General features: G+C 39.8%; 1 protein-coding gene across 19 annotated transcripts in view; it reads right to left on the reverse strand.

Moving 5' to 3' along the window:
* Positions 1–15529, reverse strand: part of MYH10 (myosin heavy chain 10) — a 153812-nt gene that overhangs the window by 63204 nt on the left and 75079 nt on the right. For all 19 annotated transcript variants that reach the window (XM_077970318.1, XM_077970331.1, XM_077970327.1 and 16 more), the window contains 7 exons: positions 14614–14677; positions 12701–12799; positions 10788–10931; positions 10461–10556; positions 8718–8836; positions 7613–7765; positions 4250–4423 (listed from right to left, as the gene is read on the reverse strand). In XM_077970318.1, the coding sequence (XP_077826444.1) occupies positions 4250–4423; positions 7613–7765; positions 8718–8836; positions 10461–10556; positions 10788–10931; positions 12701–12799; positions 14614–14677 (849 nt within the window). The remainder of the gene's footprint in view (positions 1–4249; positions 4424–7612; positions 7766–8717; positions 8837–10460; positions 10557–10787; positions 10932–12700; positions 12800–14613; positions 14678–15529) is intronic.

The raw sequence follows: 15529 nt of genomic DNA on the forward strand, positions 1-15529 counted from the left end.
TTCATCCTTCAATGTCAAGATCTCTATTATCATTCCTTCTCTTAACTGGGTATTTCCCGGAGCTGTAAGCTGAGAAGCCTATGTTTCTGAATGTTGGTCATAGGTTTTGTGAGAGCTTTTGAACTCAGAGGTTTGCCTGCTACCAGCCCACAATCTTGCGAGGCAGGGGTTGGGATTATGTGAGATGGGGTAAGCCTGGCACGGGCCTGTCAGGTGCCACCACAGAGGACGTTTTTATGGCATTTTCCTTCTAGAAAGTATTGTTTTCACTCTCCATTTTGCAAGGAACATCAATGGGATCATTATCCCATGTCATTCCACAGGCTGTCGTTAAATTCCCCGTCATCATAAACTCTCATGGAGTTTTAAAAATGTTATGTTTTTATTTATTATTATTATTATTTTTTGAGACGGAGTCTCGCTCTTGTCCCCCAGGCTGGAGTGCAGTCGTGCGATCTTGGCTTGCTGCAACCTCCACCTCCTGGCTTCAAGCGATCCTCCTGCCGCAGCCTCCCGAGTAGCTGGGATTACAGACACCCGCCACCATGCCTGGCTAATTGCTTTTTGTATTTTTAGTAGAGATGGAGTTTCACCATGTTGGCCACGCTGGTCTCGAACTCCTGATCTCAGGTGATCTGCCTGCCTCAGCCTCCCAAAGTGCTGGGATTACAGGCGTGAGCCACTGTGCCTGGCCATGTTTTTATTTTTTAATCAGATTTTATATTTCTATGAATAAGTAGAATAATCCTCAAATTGAGGTATAGAGTGAGTCAGCATTAAATCTTGAATTCCCTCCCTCCCCTTTCTGAGTGATCTCTCCTTTAAATTAGGACTATTTAGGCAGGGAATAAAGGGTCCACTCCAAAGGCTTAACGAAGAGTCTAGAAGTACCAGTACAAAGAGCATAGGAAGGAAAGAAGGAACGAGTTAACTAGTTCTCTCATTGCCTGTCAGTGTCTGGGCATCACTGGTGACTAAGAACATCATGACTTCCCAGCTCCAATACTTTCTGAATGCCCGGCTGCTGTGGTTTCAATGTGTTCCCCAAAAGTTTACATGTTGGGAACCTGATTCCTAATGCAGCAGTGTTGAGAGAGAAGGCCTTAGGAGGTAACTGGGTCACGGGGGCTCTTTCCTAGCACACAGATTAATTCATTCATGGATCAGTGGGTTGTTGAGGAGGTGGGTTAGTTATCATGAGAGCGGGTCTGTCATAAAAAGCCAGTTTGGCCATTTCTTAGGAGCCCCCCTCGCCATGTGATGCCCTGTGCCACCTCAGGACTCTGCTGAGAGTCCCCACCAGCAAGAATACCCTCATCCAATGCAGCCCCTAGACTTGGGACTTCCCAGCCTACAGACTACGAGAAATCAATTTCTTTTGTTTATAAATTACTCCGTCTTAGTTATTCAGTTATAGTAACAGAAAACAGACCAGGACACTTGCCAAATAACTTCCCTAAAATACCACTTTCAATGTGCCGTTCACCTGCTAATTTCTGACCATAAAACTCATCCCTGGAGTGCTCCCTGTACAGCATCTACACCTGTAATACCTTCCGCAACACGGCCAGCCTACTTTGTGGCCTTTGCCTTTTTCTGAATTCACCCAGCATCACTTAGAGTCGTACCCAGGAACCAATGAACTCACCACTATGTTGTGTTCTGTTCTCTGGTTTCAAGATCAGGTTCTTGAGGACCGAGGCCATGGTATATACTATCTCATATCCCCATGGCACCCCCAATCTGCATTTCCAGGCCATAACTGAGGATTTAATAAATTCTTTTCTTTTTTTTTGAGATGGGGTCTCACTCTGTCACTCAGGCTGGAATGAAGTGGTGTGACCATATCACTGTAGCCTCCAACTCAGGGCCTCAAAGGATCCTCCTGCCTCAGCCTCCTGAGTAGCTGGTAGTACATGCACATGACACCATGCCTGGCTAATTTTAAAACTTTCTTGTAGAGATGTAGTCTTACTGTGTTGCCCAGGCTGGTCTCAAACTCCTGGTCTTAAGTGATCCTCTCACCTCAGCTTTCCAAAGCACTGGGATTACAGGCATGAGCCGCCACACCTGGTCCAATAAATTGCTATCTGGATCTTATTCTACTACAACAATATTTACACTTAAGGCCTGGAAAATAATTAAAAACTTAAACATCAAACCCCTTCTACTTCACTTATTTTTTGGGGGGAACAGGGTCTCATGTTGTCACCTAGACTGGAGTGCAGTGGTGCAGTCTCGGCTCACTGCAACCTCTGCCTCCTGTGTTTAAGTGATTCTCGTGTCTCAGCCTCCCGAGTAGCTGGGACTACAGGCACATGCCACCACACCCAGCTAATTTTTTGTATTTTTAGCAGAGATGAGGTTTCACCATGTTGGCCAGGCTGGTCTCGAACTCCTGACCTCAAGTGATCTGCCTGCCCCAGCCTCCCAAAGGGATTACAGGTGGGAGCCACCGCACCTGGCCTTCTACTTCACCTATTTTTGCTTGGAGTTAGTTATTAGGGTTGAAATGTTTAATTACCCCATCATTTTCACCTTTAGAGTACAATTATTGTGTGAGAGTAAAAAATACATGAAAAAATAGTAAAGTATTTTGTCCTAGAGGATAAAGCAAAAGAAATGCAATTAAGTAACATTAAGAATTAATATTTGTAAGACTCATTTAAAGGTCACAAAACCATCAGATTTAAAAACACTCTAAAAACATTTTAAAAAATAAGACAGGTAATTTTCCATTTGGAAGACTTTCGGCACAATTATTCCTATAAATATATTGACCTAGCAAATTTTATGGGTTCTCGTCCATCCTAAAACTGCAGATACATAATCATTATATTCTTAAAATGTAGGACTTCCAGTGTCATATGGACGCATACAATGAGCATCTCAAAAAACATATCCTATAGTCATCAACAGTACTAATGTGAAATACTCCCTTCTCTTATTTACATAAATACCCAAACAATTCTTTAGGCAACATAGCAGTGATGAAATGTAACGAAATGTGTTCATGTGCTTGTGTATGCACAAGTTACTTGGAAGTCACTACAAGCATGCCACCTCTAAATGACCCTGTAAGCTACAAAGAAGCAACTATCCTCACAACTATAGGTCATTTAAGATTTTTTGCTGTAAACGTGCCTTGAAAGGTAAAATGATTTCTTATGTATTATAAAAGCCAAATGAAAATTATCCATTGCTTTCCTTAAACTCAAATTTCTAATGCACTGGAACTACATCTCTAATATGGGTGAATGCCTTCTAGGTTCTTCCTCTTCCCGATGTGCCACTGCTCCTCCTGACTGTGGGTGCTGTGCCATCCACGATCTCTAGCCACGAGACCGCCAACACCTTCAAACATGAAGAACACAAGTGGCAACCAGGGACTGAGCAGCAAGAACCAGAAGCCTGCTGTACCTCCTAGGAGAAAACTGTGAGTTATTCAAACATACCTACTTAACTAGTGTTAGAGCTTTCTCTACACTACAGATGTCAGTGCTTAATCATGTTTTAGTTTTTCTTATATTTTGGCAGATAGCAAAATAAAATAAATGAAGCTGATACCTTGTTGAGCAAAAGCTAAATAAGGAGTACAGAACCAGATTGTCAATACTTGCTTGAGATCACATGGAGTCGAGTTCCAAAAGTGAATGAGTTATACACTCAAAGCTTGAATGTGAATGAGTTCTATGTATTTTTACAGAACATTAAACCACCAAGAAAAGAGTTTCTGATGCTTTCTAAGATTGCCACTAAAAATACATCTGACAAGACTTCCCTGAGAACAAAAACTTCACATTAAAAAAAAAAATCTGGCAAAATAAAAACCTCTTTGTACTTTAAAAGGCCAAACCTCAGTTATCTGCAAAATGGATTTACATGACACATCTTATTCTCAGCTAAATAAACTGTCAGGTGGAGCTCCACATCCTTTGAGAGGTACACGCAAATGCCAGCACACAGGGCCATCTGCAGTCTGTGCGGGGCGGAGCCCACTATCCAGTATACCCATGCGAGCCAAGGACAGGAATCAAGCTGCGAGGAGAGCTAAAGAAGGATTTTACTGGCATGCTACTGACTTTTAAATTCTGTAGATATTTTATCAGAGTATCACCTTTCTGGAAAATTTAGATCAGAAAAGTATTTCACCACTGAATAGCTTGGGTAATTTCTGTCTCGGGTTATGCCGCTTAAGGTCACTGCTTGAATGGAAAATGAAAGACAACGAGCAAGAGAGCGCTCTTACAGGCCTCTCTATCAGGTCAATGCACGGCTGCAGGTCCAGCCCGAAATCGATGAAGTTCCACTCGATGCCTTCGCGCTGGTATTCCTCTTGTTCCAGGATAAACATGGTGTGGTTGAACAACTGCTGCAGCTTCTCGTTGGTGTAGTTGATGCAAAGCTGTTCAAAGGAGTTCAGCTACAAATGTCAAAGAGTAATTTTCCAAACACGGGGAGGCAAGAGGGAAAATGGGAACAATTAGTCAGGTAGTTATAAAACATGTTTTCATTACAAATTACTAATTAGGTATGAAGTACATGATTGCTTCTAGCTAATGACAGTGACTAAACCAGGTGGGGTGGTCTCCCAATCCCTCTCTCACACACAGCCTTTTTGAAAAGGTAAAGAGAAAGAACATACTGTCTATGGCCGCATTACTGAACTGCTAAAATGAAAAGATAATAAACTTAATATGCTAACTGAATGCTCTGCAAGTAAAACAATTCAGTTCTTATTAGTGAATGGGTTAAGGACTATAAATAAATAAACGAGACAGTAAGAAAAAGAAGAAAAACAAAGGCTTGGAAAAACCAGAGGCAAAGGGAGGTGAGCGAGGTGGTGGGCGTGCATCTAAGCTGGGGTGGAGAGTGCGTCTGGTTCTGTCCCACTCCACTGCCACTCAGGCTGCGGGCTCCAAGGTAAGGTGGGAAAGGAATCATCTTTACTGCACGAAATTGTTGTTGGAGCTCAGCGGGGCCTGGCACATGGAATGCGCTTAGTATGAGGCTCTGCATTACTTCTCTAAGCATTCCCTTCCCTTATCAAATATTTGACCTTTGCAATATCAAAAGTGATATTGCACTGCCCTCATAAAGTGAATTTGGGCGTTTTTCATGTTATTGTCATTTCTGTTCCTTCTCTGTGAACTCTGCCCATTTTTTAAGAGAAAAATTGATTGGGTGAATGGATGGATGGGTGAATGAATAGGTATAATTTTCTTAATCCTATACACTAGAAGTGCTCAACCTCTTTCCTGCTTCTATACTGTTCACACAAGCTGCATGTGCCCATAAATAACCTCTTTCATTATAAAAAGTGATTTTCAATTAAAGAGGATTTAATCCATCTCCAAGGAGTTGATTTAGAGTCTGAAAAAGCCACTCCAATCTTTCCCATTCTCCAGGAGCTGTTAAATTCACTATTTCAGAATGAGGTCACGTAAGGAGGGCAGAGGCGGTGCTTGCCTTGCTCAACACTGTATTTCTAGCACACAGGACAAGCCTCATATTTACAGACTGCCGGATTCTGCTTATTCCTGTTCATGTAGGTGAACTTTGCTTTGCCTCAGGATGATGACATCCTATTGCTCTGTTTAGCCTGGGCTATGACAAAGAATGGTGGTTTTTTTTTTTTGTTTTTTTTTTTTAAAGGAGTCTTGCTCTGTCGCCCAGGTTGGAGTACAGTGGCGCAACCTCGGCTCACTGCAACCTCTGCCTCCCAGGTTCAAGCAATTCTCTGCCTCAGCCTCTGGAGTAGCTGAGATTACAGGCGTCCGCCACCACACCCAGCTAATTTTCGTATTTTTAGTAGAGATGGGGTTTCACCATCTTGGACAGGCTGGTCTTGAACTCCTGACCTCATGATCCACCTGCCTTGGCCTCCCAAAGTGCTGGGATTATAGGTGTGAGCCACCACGCCTGGCCAAGAATGGTGTTTTTAAAAATGAATTTCTACTTGTCTTCCATATTTAAACTACCAATTATAATTTTAATTGATTTTTAAATCAATAATGCATGGTATAAAATTCAAAATGTACACAGAATTGCACCAGTCAGTTTCACTTCAATGAAACTTATTTGTTCTCCCTATAATCAACCAGTATCTCCTATTTTTGTGATTCTTCCAGAAATATTCTATGCACTCAGAAATGTGTGTATGTGTGTGAACCTAGCTTTTTTTTTTTTTAATCTTAACGATGTATCTTGTTACGTTGTGGGATCTTTCCTTAGAATATAAAGCCAGCCCATTCTTTACAATGGATGCATAGTATTCCATTGTATGGAGGTAACATAACAATTTGAACCAATTTCCTAAAGGTGGACATTTAGGCTTTTTCTTTTCTTTTCTCATGACAAATAACACTCACTGAACAACTTAGCATTTTTACCATCTACATAAATGTAACATTTTCCCATCGAGAACAGGGTATGTCTCTTTACTTGTTCAAGTCTTCTTTTTTGTAGCAGCACTGTAACGTTGCCTTCATTTAAATCTTGCCCATTTCTTTTAAAATTTATTTTTAGGTGTTTTGTCTGTTTTTGTTGCAGCTGGAAATGAGAGTCTTTTTTTTCACTATATCTTCTGATCATTTATGTAGAGGAAAGTGACAGATTTTTTTAATGCAATTTGTACCCAGCCACTTTTTGTGATTTCTCAATTTATTTACAAATCAATATACATTAAAGCAATCTCTTAGAGTGGCAGTGGCAGGTTCAGTATTTATGAGGATAGACTTATAATTTTAAAGGGGTTCATTTTAAAATAAGACAATTCATTACCCAATAGTGACTAAAGTTAACACACGGATGATCACAAAAAGCATTTCATATTTGTGCCTTACTATATTTACATGGTTCACATCTATATTTATGGAAATAAAGATATAAATTTTTAGATGCCCAAAATTTTATGCAAAATTTTCCCTGCAAAACTGTAGCAGGTGTGTGACTGTGAACCTTTTCCACATTGATGATGAGTAAGTGTTTGGACAAATCTAGTCAGATCAACAGTGAAATCTATTGTTAAACACCGGTTATATCTGTAGTACACAGATCACTGCCTGTCCAGGCACCTCCCTCTCACTCTGCTCCTCTCCTGATTCCCCAGCCAAGCCCCCGTCATCTTGCTCTTGTTCCACTACAGTGGCCCCCTTGAGGGCCTCTCGACTTGGCCCTACACTTTACTCCATGTCTCCAACTCCTCTCTCCCTCTGGTCAGCTGTATCCAGTCACACTGGCTTTCTAGCAGCTTTGAACATTTGATAAGTTCTGTCCCATACAAGACCACTGGAATTGCTCTCATTATGCTGGGAAACTGACCAAGGCTGGCAGCATCTCATCCTTCAAGTAAGCCTAACTGTTGCCGCTGCAGAGGCACCTTCCCTGAACAGCTGTCTCAAGCTGGCCTCCAGTTCTATCACAGCACCCTTTCTGCATTCTCACAACCTGTGGATTCACTGGTTATATGCCACTTATTGTTTGACTCTACAAGAATGGCAGGGACTATATCCCCAGTGCCTGGTATGTGCTGGGCACACGGTGAGCTTTAATATTTGTTAAAAGAACAAATAAAAAGAAGGAAGAGAAAGAGGAAGAGGGGGAAGAATACCTCAAAAATTTCAAATCCAGCAATATCCAGGATTCCAATGAAAGATGCTCCCTGACGTTTGGTCCTGTCCAGAGCTTTATTGATGCGATGAACGAGCCAGCGAAAGAGCCGCTCGTAGGTAGCTTTTGCCAATGCTTCTACTGCAAAATCTGCCTGCAATTAAATCACAACAGCCTTTCATTCTGGAAACCATCTCGACAAAGCATAAATAGCTGTTTTATGGAATTTAGTGTTATACAGCACTCGAAAAAGTTGAGATAGCAGTCACTACTTAATCATGTCTCAGTTTTACACATCAATAGAAGGCAATATTAGTACAATTAAATGAACACTGGGAATAATAATTTGGGGGATGAGTAAAGATGCCTAATACAAATACGTTCCTCCCCACGCGCCTGGGTTCTGGGCAGCACTGTCCGCCCTGAGTCAGCTCAGTCAGCTGGCACTTTCTCTCTGCCGTACCACCCAGCACAGGGACAAGGTGGCAGGGGCCCTTCTGCTGGCCTGGTTCCCAAAGTATGCAGATTTGTCTACTGGATTATCTATCTAGCTGGGGAAAACTGGAAATTATAATTTGACATTTACTTTTAAAAAAAAATTTTTTTTAAATTTTAAATCACCTTAAAAAAATTTTTTTTTTTTGATAGAGACTCTCGTTCTGTTGCCCAGGCTGGAGTGCATGGTGCAATATCGGCTCACTACAACCTCCACCTCCTGGGTTCAAGCAATTCTCCTGTCTCAGCCTCCTGAGTCGCTGGGACTACAGGTGCATGCCACCACACCCAGCTAATTTTTGTATTTTTAGTAGAGACAGGGTTTCACCATATTGGTCAGGCTGGTCTCAAACTCCCGACCTCAGGGGATCCACCCACCTCAGCCTCCCAAAGTGCTGGGATTACAGGTGTGAGCCACCGCACCCAGCCCCTTTTAAATGTTTTGGAAAATGAAAAAGTAAATATACTAAAAAAACCACTCAATTAGTATCTAAAAACACCCATGTAAGACAGTTTGTATTGATTCAGTTTGTTACATGTCAATCAGAAGGCCAAATGGCCATGGCTTATCATTCAAACAAATCAGTAATAAGAATGAACATGAAACCTACTTGTTCTTTGGTCTGGGCTTTTTGCACATAGTCTCGGCCGACCTTGATCCGGGGAGTCAGGATGGCCCGAGTAAACTCCATCACATTCATCCCAAGAAGATGGCAGAGTTTCTGTGCAACTGAAGTGTAAAAAGTCTCCTAAATCCTACATTTTTTACTTATAATCTACTCACAATATATTCAATAAACACTTGAAAAACCTTAGTAATAATTAAATTGTATTAATAAATAAAAGTCTTAAAATCAGACAAGTTTTAGGTCTAATGAAAAATATCTTCCATCCCTTCAAATTAATACACACTCATTTTTAGGCTACAAGAGACGGCTAGTCAGCATTTGACTGCCTTGCCTATTTTTTCCTTTTTTTAGATGCAGGTTCTCACTATGTTGGCCAGGATGGAGTGTAGTGGCTATTCACAGGCGTGATCTCATGGGAGTTTTGATCTGCTCCATTTTCAACTTGGGCTGGTTCACTCCTCCTTAGGCAACCTAGTGGTCCTGCTGGGAGGCAACCATACTGATGCTGAACTCAGTGCAGACAACCGATATGCATAGCACATGACGGCCTAGAACTCCTGGGCTCAAGCCATCCTCCTGCTTCAGCCTCCTGAGTAGCTGGACTACATGGCCACCATGCCCAGCCTCCCTGCCTTTACAAGACTGACGTGACCTGATCCTCTTCTAGTTATGGGTCATTTAAAAATTTCAAAGCCAAGCTATACTAATATGTGTCTTACTCTGCATTTTAGATGGCTCCATTTTTAGTCTATTTAACCATGGAAAAGCCATACGGAGGATGGAGGCCCAGCCGCCAATCAAACTACTTTGATTGAATGACAGATGAATGGTCCTGGAAATCAACAGCCCTAAGAGAAGGTGTCACAGTTTGGCCAGGAAATGATGACCAAGAAGCAGCAGGAGTGGCCCCTTAGAAGAGCCACACAGAATTAAATTGTTATCAAGCCTCAAATTGGTTACAAAAAAGGATTATTTCAAGGGCAGATAATGTGACTTTATGTCAGCCTTCACCTGCCACAGGGGATTGTGGATGCCTCCATGAGGCAAGATAACTAACTTGTTGGAATAATCAAGTAGTCAAGGCAATATAGAGATCCTCACTTTTCTTTTTCTCTCCAGACCATCTGAAGCGAACTGATATATATATTTTTAATATATATTTTATATATATAATAAATATATAATTTAAACATATTTATATATTTATACTTTATATTAAATATATATTTAATAAATATATAAAAATATATCTGGGTCACAAACTTTTGTTTCTGACCAATGCAAATTTAAAACCATTTTCAACATTTAAAAATGAGAACATTTCCTTTAAAACCTAGATTTCCATTTTTTCTTTGAAAAGTCACTTATATTTGGCAACACTGGGCCTATAATCCTGGCAAGCTGCACACTGGCTGGAACTCAGCAGCTGCAGCTCCCTCTCAGGCAAGCGTGTGGCCTCCTGCGGCTGAATTCTCCTCCCTCAATTCCCAAGGCCTCCTCCATGCTAAGGCAGAGACTGCTGCTACTTTTCATCCTACGCCCTGTCCCCTGTCCTCATTTAGAGAATCAGGGGGACCCTCGTGTAAGCACACGAGGTTGTCACTCTACTCTTGAGGGTCCCTTCGGAAATGCTTCAGAGGTGCTTTTATGCTTGCATTGTAACACGTTCTTGGAGAGCACAACAAGCCACTGAAATAGAAATAAAGTCAGTATTCATCAGTTTACCTGTATTTTCTGGCATGGAAGCTTGATCAGTATTTCTCTCCTTTTTGAAAGAAATATTTCCAAACTGTAGCACTGAAGATACTACTTTAAGCATTGCTTCACGTTGATAAAAAGAAAAAAAAAATTAATATTGCCTCAAAATGTAGCGGAGACATATTCTCATTTATTTTGTGCTAAAAATTAGCTATACAAAACTTTTCAGGAAGACATGTCTTTTCAGGATTTCATACAATTCATTACTTTCCCAATCATTTTCTAGTTTAGGTGATTTACCCCAAATGTGTAAGTCTTAGGAAAGTATGAGAATCTTAGAGAAATCACACATACACAGAATCTCTTCATGAGAGAAGCCCATGATGTGCATTGCTTCCATGGTCTCCTGGAAGTTATCTTTGTCTTGCTGTCCCGGAATAGGAATATAGCCATTGGAGAGAAACCTGTAGTTATTAAATCCTTCGAGAAGCAAATCAGCTAAAAGGAAATATAATGGAAGAAAATTTAATAAATACTCATGAAGACAACTAAGCCACACCTGCATTCAAACTGTGCCGTTACAGGAGAACAGTGGTCACCATGCAACCCATTGCCAGCAAAATGTTTTTTGTTTTTTCTTTATATATTCATGTAAATACACAAACATACATGTTTTTGTTATCTGTACCAACGAAGGAAAATGATGACGTTAATGATGCAAAAACCTTAACAGGAGTTTTGGGGATGGCAGTTTGTACAATATTCTGTTTGAAATCGGTTATCTGGGAAATGATGTCAATTTTCCAGATGATAAAACTTTATTGTTTTCAGATTTAAATATTTTAGCCCTCTTTTTTGAAGGAAAGCTTTTAAACCCATATTCTATATTCCTATCTTAGCAAGTAGTTTGCAGCAAACACTATGAAGTGAATATGAAAACTACCATGGACATGAGCTAAAGATACAGTGCCGTGGATCAAGCAAGTCCCAAGCCCAGCAAAGGCCCTGAAACCCTTTCCCCAAGCCTGCTTGCATGGTGGTTAACTTGCCTTTAGAATGATGATGTGATGTGGTGCAGCAGACTATCATAACAGGTAACCACACTGACTACTTGTACTGTAGGAGCCATTGATTAAAGAGAACTTACTCTCTTGACAAATGCATTCTTGAGAGCCAAAGAATATTTCTCAGGAGTGCTCAAAAGAGCAGGGCTATTTATCCATGTAACAGATATGCAAATGTGCTCCCAGCTTTCTTTGTGACTGGCCCTCTCGCCCTCCTGCAGAGAATTTCTGCAGGTCACCCTGTCCCCTGATTCTTGTCTACATCACATTTCACTTCTACAGGGTACTGCCTGCAGCTATCTTTTTCTATTTCTTTCAACACTTGGATCATTTTAAAGAATTTATTCCTATTGCAGTTATTGCCAGTCTAAAAGCCTGAGCATTTTCTTCTCTTCAGTGTTACATATCGCATAATCTTGAATTTTTAGTCTCTCCTTGGCAATAACTCTATTTTTTTTGTTGCTTGGTTTTTCCCTTGCAGGTCTTTCTCTGATTAATTTTTGGGTTCAAAAGTTTCACAGATGTCTGTGGTTAGCAAAAGCCTAGACACCAGATGAGAAAAGTTTTTACTATATATGTGTCTATTTTGATATCTAGATAATATATAATCATGCAGAAACACTAAATTTGAGAATCAGAAGAGATGGGAAAGTTATGCATCTTCTCCTCTCTCTCATATATTTCTAACCCAGCAAAATTCTGACCCAGACCTGAGCTCTCCTTTGTACCTGCCCAACGCTAAACTTCTGGTCCTTGTGATTCATGACATTCAATCAATCAATCAATATCCACCACAGGTTCTTTCTAGTACTCGTGGGAGCAGTAACATATATTCAGTTGTAAATTTAGAAATAAAAATATATATTCTACTTAATTTTATTAGATAAATTTCTTTTCCCTTACTTTCATATTTTAAAATGTTGAAAGAGTTGTAAAATATGCATCATTTATCTTCTAATTTAAAATTTTTTAAAAAGAAATAAAAGTACCAAAGATTATATTATCTACAATATCTGCTGCTTAAAATAAAGTACTTACCCCATGGCATGGAAGTTCAATTTCATTTTGATTTTCATGTTTTAACCAGCTGGAAATTTGGTGTTTTGTGTGTAAAAAACTGTTTCCCAAAATTGTTTTTTCTCAAAAAAATATTAGAAGAGATATTCCAGTGAATATAAAATAGTAAAAACCTTTGTAACTTACACTTTAGGTGTTCTCCTGCTCCAGATAACAACTGGTAAAAGATATGAAAAGTACGTTCATCTTTAGCTTGACGAACAGCACGAGACTTTTCCAGAAGGTCTGAGCAAAGACGGTTAAGAATTAAATGATTGAATATAATTCTTAAATAAAGGCCCTCTTTCAGTGTCTGTAAATTTAAATCATAAAACATCTTCTTTCTCTGATATATATAAAGTATCCTGCAATGAACTATTCTAAATGACTGTCCTCCATCTGTGAAAAAAGAGAATAGATGCAACTTACGTTCCTCACTGATCTTCCAGAATCATTGGTCTGGGAAGGAACTTAAAGATTATACGTGCTTCCCTCACTCAGCTCCACTCTACCCCATCCTTCCCCTAACTTGGATTACATTCAAAAGAATACTACACTATACAAGGAACTATAAGAAGCTATTAAAAATGAAGTACAGTTGTTTAAGGCAGGAGAAACTCTATAATACCAGATTAACACAGTTTTATAAATAAGGAAGCCATGGTACAAGGAAATTCGTCAAAATAATATAGCTAATAAGCGGTACAGTTAGGAATAAAAAATTTGGCTTGACTCCAAAATGCATGCTGACAGCGCCCACAACGCTACCCTATTGAAAGCCTCCTACATGAGGGGTACTCGCCCCTTCACACTCAGCAGCGCATGTAACTTTCCCAAATGCCTTGACAGCTATGACGAGATTAAGCACTAGTCTTCCCTCTGCTGCTCTGGAGAACCAGTGCGGCCAGTAACTACACCTGCTGCTACCCACCCTGCCTGGGCTTCCCACGGGGCAGGTGGCACAGTCCCCAGCAGCTCCTGTGTTGTTTCACACCACTGCACGCCCAGCTGGGTATCTTATCTGGGGCTCAGATCCACAGTTCTTGATGCTCCAGGAGTGCGTATGGCTTGACAGTCACACTGGCATCTCAGAGAATGTGTATTACAGCTTTGGAAGATGATTGCCTCTCTTGAGGTAAACCTTCTCTGGGGCCACCAAAGTGAATTAATTCTGTATATGCCAGATAGCCTGAATTTTAAGTCAGACTATCCCACACATCCTCCATGTCTGCTGAAAGACACACTCATATGAATCATGCTCTGACACACCTGTATGAAGAAAGCTCAACTGCAGATTCATTCTCCTGTCATTTTCAAGTATTTCCAGATTTTGCTGGCTGTGAGTCTATCTGGAAGCATAAAATACTGTTCTTAACCAGAAAATCATGGTCTATCCCTCGAAGAATAGAAACAATGTATTTCTGTCACTGGAGATTATTCTAACAAGTACCCGAAAATTGTCATCTATATATCCTTCTAATTGGCACACTATCACTCAGAATCATTTCTATTTTCTTACATCTCCAATCAAATGTGTTTTATCTAGGTATGTATGTGCATACACATATATAAATCTTCTTATGGCCATTCTATGCAGGTGACATTTCTTAGGACTATTCTGTGTATTTGACATTTTATTTTTTTCTCCAGCTTTATTCTACTTAACACTAACTGAGACTACTTTAACTCTGTAATCTTGTAAGGATTATTTCAATGAGTACATGTTCATCCTTTCTAATATCAGAAATACATGGTAAAAAGTGGGCTAACAGCAACAGGGGGAGGGCAGCTGCGTTCATCTGAATGTCCTATACCACACAAACACTGTGGCACTCTCCACTTCCCCAACCATGTGAATAGGTTATGGCCTGGTGTTACAAACAACAAAACACTTCGGAGTTAACATTCAGTAGTCGAAAGTATTTGAACAAGGCATGCTATCTCCGGGCTCAAGTTCTATCATCTGGATACTGGGAGTGATATCACAGAGGGTTGCCATGGGGTTGTAAGAAGACTCAATCATTCTTTATTTTGGGTTATACATTTACGAAAAAGGATACATGTTTCAATGTTGGCCCCAACGATATAGCCAGTTACATCAAAGTTGATCCGAATAAATTTGCCCTGAAAATAAATTAAAAAGAGAAAATTGAAAATAAATAAGTACATGCTGGATATGAACACTATAATAAACTAAGAAGACAACAAGCATCCATGAATTAGTTACAACAATGGATCTTATATATTGCCTCAAACAAAAAGAAAAAAGAAGAAAACAGGCTGTGATACATTTAAAAAAGTAGCAGTAGAAAAGGCTACTTTCCTGGACTATTACATAATAAAATTAGAAATTATTAACAAAAGGAAAGTAGTGAGATCCCAGTCATTCAGGAGTTTTTAAAAGCTCTTCTGAATAATCTGAAATGGGAGAGATTTTAATAGTTTTAAAGGACCACTCTATCCAGCACTGTAGTGGTAGATTTAAAAATCTGAATAATATAGATGATTTCCTAGAAAAATAGAAATCCATTCAAGAAAAACAAAAACAAAAACAAAACAGAAAATTTAACCCATAAAAATAAAAAATAGTAAAACAGAATTACTTCTTTAAAAATGCTGGATTAGTCTTATGAAACAATTTTACAAATTTCTAAGGAATATTTGATTTCTTTACTATATATAACCGTTTTAGGGAAACAGAAAAATAGTTACTATTTCATCATTCATTTTATAAAGTTGTCATAACACTGAGCACCCAATCTGGTAAAGATATTACAAGGAAAGGAAAGCAAGCTGGGTGTGGTGGCTCACACCTATAATCTCAGCCCTTTGGGAGGCCAAGGCGGGTGGATCTCCTAAGGTCAGGAGTTCGAGACCAGCCCGGCCAATACGGTGAAACCCCGTCTCTACTAAAAATACAAAAAAAATTAGCTGGGCATGGCGGTGCATGCCTATAATCCCAGCTGCTTGGGAGGC

This window comes from Macaca mulatta, chromosome 16 (assembly GCF_049350105.2).
Source record: "Macaca mulatta isolate MMU2019108-1 chromosome 16, T2T-MMU8v2.0, whole genome shotgun sequence".
NCBI lineage: Eukaryota > Metazoa > Chordata > Mammalia > Primates > Cercopithecidae > Macaca > Macaca mulatta.